The sequence below is a fragment of the Miniopterus natalensis genome, chromosome 1, assembly GCF_054644295.1.
Source record: "Miniopterus natalensis isolate mMinNat1 chromosome 1, mMinNat1.hap1, whole genome shotgun sequence".
In the NCBI taxonomy this organism is placed as follows: domain Eukaryota; kingdom Metazoa; phylum Chordata; class Mammalia; order Chiroptera; family Miniopteridae; genus Miniopterus; species Miniopterus natalensis.
The window spans coordinates 137804054-137814089 of NC_142081.1; the positions used below are offsets into that span (position 1 = coordinate 137804054).

The 10036-nt window shown below is 42.2% G+C and overlaps 1 protein-coding gene across 2 annotated transcripts; it reads right to left on the reverse strand.

Moving 5' to 3' along the window:
- Nucleotides 1-3479: 3479 nt before the first annotated feature.
- On the reverse strand, nt 3480-7811 carry RPL34 (ribosomal protein L34). 2 transcript variants are annotated; one of them, XM_016209475.2, is made up of 5 exons: nt 7788-7811; nt 6695-6768; nt 6513-6612; nt 6090-6193; nt 3480-3608 (listed from the first exon to the last, which is right to left on the reverse strand). In XM_016209475.2, the coding sequence occupies exons 2-5, from the start codon at nt 6757-6759 to the stop codon at nt 3524-3526; spliced, it is 354 nt and encodes a 117-aa protein (XP_016064961.1). In that variant the 5' UTR covers nt 6760-6768; nt 7788-7811; the 3' UTR covers nt 3480-3523. The 2 variants fall into 2 exon arrangements, with proteins under 2 accessions (XP_016064961.1, XP_016064963.1); XM_016209477.2 differs by having other exon boundaries at nt 7572-7795.
- Nucleotides 7812-10036: the final 2225 nt, after the last annotated feature.

A 10036-nucleotide genomic window follows, 5' to 3' on the forward strand; every position in this document is an offset into this window, starting at 1 on the left:
AGACTATAGTATAGTATAAACATAAGTTTATATCCACTGGGAAATCAAAACCTTCATGTGACTCACTCATTGTGATATTTGCTTTATTGTGGTTGTCGGGAACCAAACCCACAATGTCTCCGAGCATGCCTGTATATGATTTTGGCTGGTATGATGAAATAGTTCACTGATAAAGCTGGATACAGCCCTGCCTATCAAAATTCTGGGAGCCCAAGCTTCCAAATCATTAGGGTAAAAAGTATATGTTATTGCACTGCTGAAAATAAGCTTATTTCCTTAAATATATGGATGTTTTCTGCTTTTAAGGGTGAAAGACTCCCCCTACCCCCATCCTGCATCCATCTAATAGAATTACAAGCAATTCAATGGAAGGAGAAACATTAGACTTTAAAAAGAAACCACTGACTACATTCACATGTCTTCTTAGGAACCTGTCAAAAATACTTCAAGTCATATACACAGAACTGGATTCAATAAAAACTTTGTTTTTTATAAAATAAAAACCTAGAGCAGTGCAGAATCCATTTTGGCCACTTGGACAGAGCTGGCGCTAAGTTCACACCAGTCTGTGGTCTTCTTTATCTACGCACCACAACAGGACTCTGTGCTCCTGAGTGCTGGTTGGGGTGAGAGGAGAGCGCGAACTGGACCTGGACGGTGAGAAAGCGAGGAATTAGCAGAGAGGGTGAAGAAGTGTGGTCTGTGGTCAAGAACCGAAGTGGCTGAACTAACACAAGCGAGGAAATGGTCACTAATCAGGCACATTTCACACCTTAGTGTTATGGATGTGAAATGTGTTAGTGTTATGTTTGTGTTCCTCCAAAATTCATATATTGGAACCCTAATCTCCAATGTATTAGGAGGTGGGGGCCTTTGGGAGGTAACGAAGTTGTGAGGTTGGAACCCCCACCATGACCTCAGTACCCTTGTCAGAGCAGAGACAAGAGAGCTTGCTTCCCTCTCTGCGCTCCACCGTGTGAGGATCCATGAGGACCAGGGTGACTCCGGAAACAGGGACGGGGGCCCCCACCAAGAGCTGAACCTGCCAGCACCTGGCTCTTGGACTTCCCAGTCTTCGGAACTCTGAGAAATAGCTGTTTGTTGTTGACGCCGCCCAGTCTACAGTAATTTGTTACAGCAGCCTGAGCAGACTAAGACCCTTAGGAAACATCATTGTAACCCTGAAAATTAAACTTGACTGTTGGTACTATAAAGAATTTTTTAAAAATCTTCATGAATAAAATTAGATGTTAAAATAGAGAAAAAATAGAAATAGCCCAAATATTCAAAAGGGAATATTTAAATTATGGCACATAGATTTGATGACATATTGTCACTAAAATAATTTTTCAAAAGAAGTATTTTACAGGGGTTAAGGGTAGGAAAAGCATTCAAAGTTTATATATAAAGTATGCTTCCACTTGTGATTTAAAATGTCTATCTTATGCCTAGAAAACAAAATGGGAAGACATCAAACTGTTAAAAATTATCTGCACACTAAAATTAAAGGGGATTATTTTTCATTCTACTTTTCCCATACTTTCCAAACATTGTCTGCAATGATGTTTTGTAAGAAAAGTGAAAACATTTTAAATTTGGAAGAGGTTAAACCATTTACATATGAAGAATTCTTTGAAAAGTATGTGACTTTAATGCTTTAGTTTTCTCGAATTTCTGAGTTAACCCATTTATTTTGTTGAAACTTGATAGTCCTCACATTAGAGCCTGGGTTCAGTCAAGTTGCTCTATGGAACTTTGTGTAGCAGGAAGGAAAGAGCCCTGACAGGCAAATGGAGGCTATTTCTCCAGTTATTATTTTAAAATGACATCTCAGGCCTTTCAAAAACTAGATTAGTTTACAAAGCAATTAAGTAACTGAATTTAAATTTTAAGGCATTGTTTTTGAGTGTTAAAAGTTATCAATTTTTAGATTCTTGTACCAAACACACTACATGATCACAAAACAGGTCCATGCAGTACCTATCAGCTTCACTAAATGGAGAAATGCGATGTCACTCCACCTCAGAATCCAATGCTTTTCAACTATATCCCTATGAAAAATCTTTTTGTATTGATCCGACGTTACCCAAAATAATTGTAGTTCTGGTTAACAATCCTCTGACTGGGAAGCATTTGGGGAAAACGATGGAGCTCAATCATCTGAGACAATGTAAGTAGGGACCTCAACTAGCATTTCTTGTACTAAAGTACTTACTGGGGGTGCAACCAACCTCAACTCTCTAAATACATGTGCTAAAATCCTAATAAGTACACAACCTGTGTGCCTCAGTTCCCTCATTTATAAAACGGAGGTAACAAAGGTGTCACAGGGTTGTTGGGAAGAATGAAGGTTTTAAGTGGTCAGACATGTGGCAAATAGGTAGGTATCACTATGGAAATGCTATCAAGTATTGTTAAAAAGAAATTCTTAACTTCCCGAGCTCAAATGCCAGCCTAGCCAACTTACTCTGCAAATGTTAAAAATCATGTCTACCAAATAAGTTAACTTGCAGCAGTGTGGTACAATGAAGTGTTCAAGAGGCCAGAAAGATTTCCGCCTTTTTCCTTCCTTAGAAAAGGCCACTGTCGTTTATTATAAAGAGGAAACACTCCTCTGCACAAGACATCAGGCCAGTAATAGCAATGTCTAGAGGAAAAGGGTCAAAATGTACAGAAATCTGTAGCTACTGAGTTTCTAGATTTCTTGGCTTGTGCCAAGTAGCCCGGGGACTCCTCTCTTGAGTTTGGAAATAAGCTTGACATGACCTGAAAAAATGGTCTCAGAGGACAATTCAAAGTATGCGCGTAGATACTTGAATGGACGCTTGGTACAATCTCAGCACTGTAAACACGAACTATTAAAATCTTTGTATAGTTTTGCACTGAGTTGTCAGCAACAATATCACATAACTCAGAAAATACAGGGTGGGGCAAAAGTAGGTTTACAGTTATGAGAGTTGTGAGTTCATTCTCATATTTTATTATTTTCCATACCAACAACTGTAAATCTATTTTGCCCCACTCTAAACTAAGATCTATTATTTTAATGTTCTGATCTGGATTATAAATCCAACATAAATCTGAATTTGAATTTCACTAGACCCATGACACAAGGTTTTATACAGTTATTTGCTGATACAGTTTCAAGCTCTCCAAAATAGACCATTTTGAAAGTAAACTAAGGAATTAAGAGGGTTTAAAGGTGTAAAAACGGGTCCATTCCAAATAACTTGTTGAACACTGTGGCATCTGTCCTATGAATTTTGGTGAAGGAGCTACTATAAAAATGATCCACATGGTATTAAAAGAAACATTCAGATACTTCTCAAACTGCTTGTCTCGAGTTACCATAAAAAAATTCTAGCTATCACTGACTTCCCATTACTGTCATTTAGAAAAAGTAAAAATCTAGAAATCACAGGGTCCCCAGATAACATAGAACCCAAACCTGTACACTAACAAATTACAAAATAACAGAATGAATTTTTAAATTGCTTTTATTACTCAAAAAAGCTTCATTTTTTCATTTAGCTTTCTGACTCTGTGCTTGTGCCTTCAATACTTTGACAACGATTTTCTGCTCCTCAATAAGGAATGCACGCTTGATCCTAGAAAGGAAAATATTAAGTCAATATAGTTAAACCCAAATAACATTGATTTAACAAAGGCAAGAAAAATACCAGAAAAGAATTAAGTGAAGCTATCAGGGAAGACACCCAAGGAAGTAAATAAAACCCACAAGTACAAATTAAAAACTGAAATTATATGGACAGACCCTTTCAGCCTAAGGTCCCCTTCCCACAGTGGCATTAAAGCAGGATAATTCTTCAATTCTATGCCAGCAGTACCTGCCCTCCTCTTCCAAGTCATGATAAACTACAAATCACCCCCACAGGAGACGGCTCTCTGCCACTATGGTAGCTTTCATTTAGTCGAATTTCATTAAGGCCTAGGACTAATGATATTACTTGATTTGTAAAATGTCTTAGAATGTATTAACCACAGTATTGAAAATTTCTAGTAAAAACACAGAAGTCATGTGCTGGGAACCAAAATGAAGGGGTAAAAGACATTACACCAAGAGGTCCTTTTCAAGCAAAGATTCTAGAACCTGACTGAGGCCAACTCTACCGTTTATTGACTGTGTGATCTTAGGCAAGTAAGGCCCAGGAATAATTTATCTATTTCACAGGGTTTTTATAAAGATTAAATTTGGGAGAATTTAAAATTTCTGTACTTTGAACCTCCATTTAGAGAGAAAGTACATTTTTATTGATCACTATTATTAGTACATGGCACCTGGCAAACAGCAGGTACTACACCATTTGCTAAATCAAAATTACCTCCAGAGTTAAAACACTCAATTCCTATAGAAATCTGTCCCACCAACATTCCCTATTGGTACCCCTGGTTATCTAATAGCCCAGACTTAAAACCCTGGGATTCCTGATGTAATCACATTACTGAAATAAAAATGATGCCACTCTCATGACCCTTAAAAATTCCCTAAACTTACACAAAGCAAAGACCACACAGACTCCCTCAGTGTCACAGCTGATGCTAATCTAAGGCTGCACTACAGATTCACACCCAAATCTCCAGGAGCTAGGGCCTAAGAATTGTATTGTTAATAAACACCCACATGTATATCTGGCAAAGTCTGGGAACAAGACTGGTAAAAAGTCAAGCTCCTCTCCCTTAAAATATATAACCCTTTAGTCTCCAACGTGCCTTTCCAATTCCATTTCTCATTCATTTCACCACCCTCAGCGTGCCAGGTCAAAACTATGTGCGTTCCTTGCTGCAATGGCCTTTCAACCTCTTGCCTAAAACTTACTGACCATTCAGGTTCCAGCTTAAATACCATCCCCAGGTTCCCAGCCCCTTGAAAGTAATTTCTCCTGCATTTCATGGAAGTTATATTTAGTGTGTACTTATATTCCTATAACATGCCTTAATATCCCCTTACAAATTAATCTCTAAAAGGAAAAATGAACTTGCAAGGCTTGGTGTCAGACTTTGCTTAGAAGTTTGACTATACCACTTTACAGAACTACCTGAATAAGCTGGGGGCAAACTACTTTTCTGAACCAACTTCACTTTTGAGAGCCATCACCTCCCAAATCTTTCCACTACGTCTTTGGAGACAACTTAATATTAATACAGTCAGTGAGGTTAAGAGCAAGGGTCTCAATAAAGCCTGGAATACATCCCGGTGCTGCTCCTTACCAGCTATGTGAACTTAAGCAGCAAGCCTTGGTTTCTTCATATAAAAATGGTAATAGAAACACCTCCCTGATGAATTATCAACAGTATTTATTATAAAAATGCTGTGTAAATGTACCATCATAAACTCCACTGCTTCCACTCCTGTCTACGGCACTTTCACGTATCCCAAAGACCTAGCCCTCTACCTGAAACCCTCTCCCACCCAGCCTTCAGGTCTTAATGAGGACCTCATTTCATTAGCCTTCACAGAGCAGACAAACTGTTCCAAGGGCCCACCTCTTGCTGAAAAACCGTTTCACTATCCAGCCTGCTGCAGTTTTAGTTTCTAGCACACCAAAGGTTTCCCTCTCCTCCTCAAAACCCAACAATTCCCACATTTAAGGATCGAGCTAAAAATTGTCCTTCATGATCTGTGACTTTCCCACCTTTGTCTACCACCTCTCACTATTCTCTGTTCCAACCACACCAGAAGTATAAACACTATTTTGTTCCTCCTTTTTTAAATCCTCGCCGAAGATATGTTCATTGATTTTGAGAGAGAGACAACACTTCCCACTCTCCATCAAGTATCTTAATGCCCTAATAGTTTACCTGCTTCCCCTATAAAACTAAGGTCATTTTAATTTCTACATCTAGCATCAAGATGGCCCCAAATCCTAATAAATCATTTTGAACTAATATCATTTATTAGTTTGTACAGCACCAATTATCCCTAGTCTAGGAAGGGTCCTAAAGCATGCTACTTTTGTTTAAGCAAATTATTTTTTCACCAGTGCTCTAGTAATGATTAGCATGCAGTGTAATAGACAGATGCACACACTTGTTTAAGAAAGCCCATTTGATTTAAGAGTCATATTTACCTGTCACGGACACATTTAGCACACATGGATCCACCATAGGCCCTGCTGACATGTTTTTTCGTTTTAGACAACCTCATGAGAACTTTAGGTCTCACAGCACGAACCTGCATAAAGAAAATGCTGAGATTATTTTATGATGCTTTTACAGGAACAGAAATTGTGCTAGATTTTAATAGGCGGTAAGTGCAAACGTTAAAGTAGGCTGCAAAGGGAAATGATAAACTGATTTATGCGAAAGGCATTTCATTGTATCTGTCATACTGGCTTTAAAAGAAAATCTACATTCTTGACAGGTGTAGATTATGGATGTTTAGAAATTCTCACTTCTCCTAGTGGTGCTCTCTCCTTCACCACTACCATGCCAAGAAATGAATGCTCAAAACTTCAACCTGTTAATTTATTCATAGCAAAGGGTTCACTTACTCCACGAAGTCGGCCTGGGCACACGCCACATGCAGATTTTGGTGCTTTCCCAACCTTCTTGGTATAAAGGTAAACAATTCTATTACCAGGGGTTCGGGACCTAGAAAGTGAGAGAACAGATGATAGTTCAGCATTCTGCAAAGTAAGGGACAAGATGTATTTTAAATTTTAGAAATACTTACAGCCTAGTTTTGTTAGAGGCTGTATTGTAGGACAGCCTCCGACGGTATGTCAAACGCTGGACCATTGTGAATGCCTAAATTAAGAATGGAATAAAACTGCATTACGGAAATAACACACCTTAAAACACAGCAGCATCGCACAATTTACACATTACCCGTGTTTATTCATATACATACTCATAACAGTTTGTACAATACCAATTATCCCTAGTCTAGGAAGGATCCCAAAGCATTCTAAAAAGTTACTTATACTGGCCTGGCACACAGCAGCCTCAGGGTTCAGTGTCTCGCCTGAAAGCAGCACCTGGGTCAAGCTAAGTGCCTTTACACTAACTTTGGTATTACTTAGGAAATCGGTTATACAGACACGCACATGAATGACTTGGTTTTTCAGTGAACTACGCCAAATAACATGAAAACATAAGCAAGACTTGAATCCACCTCATTTTTTCATTCTAAATTCTGCAACCATTTCATCACAGCCGTGCTGTTATTTGGAAACTGCCTGCATTTATTATTACAAGCTCCCTTCTGACGTTACACGAGAACGGAACTGTCAAGACACCGAAACCGACAAGGCAGGCCAATGCGAGCGACCTAGTCAGCCACTGTTGCGTTTGCATCTCCAAAACCACGACAGAAAACTGCTCGTTAACACATTTTTATCTTCCTTGCTATTGGCCTTGGGAATGAAAACATTTTGAACGACGACATGACGGATCCCGGCCGGCCGCCCTCCCCAAGCCTGAGAACATCTACAGGAGCGGCGTTAACACGTGGGCGTGAGACACGAAGACGCTGCACGGTTTCCCTGTCTCAACCAGCGGGACCACAACCCGTTTGTCTCCAAACATCGGACTTCGAAAGCGGCAAGTACCGGGCGGTGAGCTCACGGCTCCGGAGGAGAGGTCCCGATCGAGGAGTGTCCGAAGCTAAACGCCGGGGACTTGCTCACCGCCAGCCTTCCTCCGGAGCCCTTACCCCCACGCCAGCTCAAAAGACTGGGACTGAGAGGTCCCGACTCCCCCAACTGCCCGGATGGCGGCCGATTGTAAAGGGAGTAACTACAGGGAGAACGTAAAAGCAGCCATACCTGAAGTCACCGTCCCCGGAAGAGGAAAAGGAAAGCGCTTGCGAGTTCAAAGGTGAAATCGACTGCGCAGGACAGGAGGTTACGTCAGAACCAGAGGCCTGGTGGAGAGAGTGCCGCCATGTTGTACGGATGTCACGCAGGTTTTTCTTACGTGGGCGGGGACGCACAGCGCCGCCACGTTGTACGGCACCCGACGCGCCTCACCTCCTCGGGCTTGGGATGCGCCTTGGCTGTCCCAGGGGCGCTGCCGCGTGAAGAAGGTTTTGGGAAGTGCTGTAGAAACAAATGCAGATGACAAAGGAGCTGCGAAGGGCAGAAGTGGGACACAACATTTTCCGTTCCTACGGGGCTGCCACACATTTAACCTAACGAGGGCCAGCTTTGGGGTTGGACCTGGGTTCAAATCCCAATTCGGACACTACTTCCTATGTGACTTTTGAGGAGCTACTATCTTTTTATTTTAAATTAAATTATTTTTAATCCTCAACTGATGGTATGTTTCTCATTTATGTGAGAGAGCGCGAGAGAGAGAGAGGAAGGGCGAGGGAGAGAGAAGCCTGTGAGAGAGAAACATGAGCTGTTGCCACAGGTCCCAGCGGATCAAACCAACCCCTGTACGTGTCCTGAGTGCGAATCCAACCCCTGACCCTGGGGGGCGCAGGAGGATGTTCCAGCCACTGAGCCACACCTGCCAGGGGAAGGAGTCACTATCTTTAACTTTCTCTTCTTGTTTCCTTGCCATTCAAGGCATGGGCTTTACAAATTGGAATTTTAACCCAGTATCTGCTAATGATTAGCCGTGTCACTTTGGGCAAGTCCTTAAATCTCGAAAAGATATTGGTAACTACCCTGCAGTTAGGTCGTGATCAAAGGCAGCATGAAATCGAAGCACTTAGCACGCGCCCTGCGGAGAGTAAGTGCTCAATAGATGGTGGCTGGCCTTTGATTACGTGCAAAGAGCTGCTTGGGGCTTCATAGGGGTGGTAAAGCCTGAACCGGGTCTGAAAGAGGAGAGGAAGAAAAATACCCTCTAAAACAGCATGTGAGAGGTTACATTAAGTGTCTATGTGTATTTTTTTGAGAGGAGGGTTGCAGGCCGGTGTACTGGGGAGGGCTCTTTAAAACAATGCACCCATAAGGAAGGAAGGTAGCGTCAGGGGGCCCGCCGCGCGGCTGCCGCTGAGGCCCCGCTTTCCAGCAGGGAGGCCTGGGTTTAGTTGTCCCAGATGGGCAGGGGAGCAGGCCTCTGCGCCCACCGCAGCCATTCCTTAGCCTGGCTGCCCCAGACGGTGGGCGGGCAGTTTCCAGAAGCCCAGAGCACCGTCCAGCGGCCCAACGGGGAAGGCATCTGTGAGCCAGCGGCACTGACCCAGAAGGGAGGGTTTGAACTGAGCAGCCCAGAAGTCACTTCGGTTTCCTGCAGGTTTTCCACTGTTGAGGTGAGAAAGCAGGCGAGTGAGTGAGGGCAGATGCCAGGGAGGCCTGTTAATTCCATCTCGCTTCGCAACCCCGTCACCTTTGTCGCCACACCAGGTGGAAGGCTCTGGTTATGTATCCTTGCCTTTGCTGACTCTCAGATAGCTGCTTCTCCCTTGGCCGAGGGGCGCCTTGCTTCCCTCCTTCGCAGTCCTCGCCTTGCTGTGCTCTGCAATCCCAGGCATTGAGATGGAGGCTGGGACTGAGAGCCAAGTGCGGTTCTGGAACGAGTGAACAAATGAATGCATTTACGTGCAATATATCCCCTTTATTGCTAGAGGGACTTTGCTGGGTAGACGAGCGAAACAGGAGATGGGAGGCCTTCATACACTGAAACTTAGTTTACCTGTCTTTCTGTGCTCCCCTCCACCCCGTAGGTAAGAACAGTGCTCTCAGGATCACAGTTTGCCCTGATTATGCTTAACCCAGTTCTGTAATGGGACTTTTCTTCTCTTTCAATCTGTAGTTGCATTTTTTTTTGATCTGCCTTGCCAGAGATGTGGTGATCTTACGAAACATTTCAAAGAACCTGATTTGTTTTTATTCATCGTTGTCTCTTTTAGTTCTGTGTTCGTTCATTTCTGTGTACACTGACTAAATGTTTTATAAACTTTTGTGAAATTGAAATAAGATGAACCTACCTCACATTTTTTTTCTGGCTTGGGCGGGGGAGCTTTGAAGTTTAAAATTTACTTATTTAAGGGGTTTTCATAAAAGTTATTAGTTTTAATGTGGTCGAATTTATCTTTTCTAAGTTGTGCTTTATGCATCTC

Bases quoted from the DNA above. Each gene is read 5' to 3' on its own strand.
- RPL34 (XM_016209475.2), bottom strand. From the start codon at position 6,759: ATGGTCCAGCGTTTGACATACCGTCGGAGGCTGTCCTACAATACAGCC. The intron at 6,613-6,694 runs GTAAGTATTTCT...CTCACTTTCTAG, and splicing joins GCCTCTAACAAAACTAGGCT to GTCCCGAACCCCTGGTAATA. The intron at 3,609-6,089 runs GTAAATATGACT...TTTCCTTTCTAG, and splicing joins GCTAAATGTGTCCGTGACAG to GATCAAGCGTGCATTCCTTA.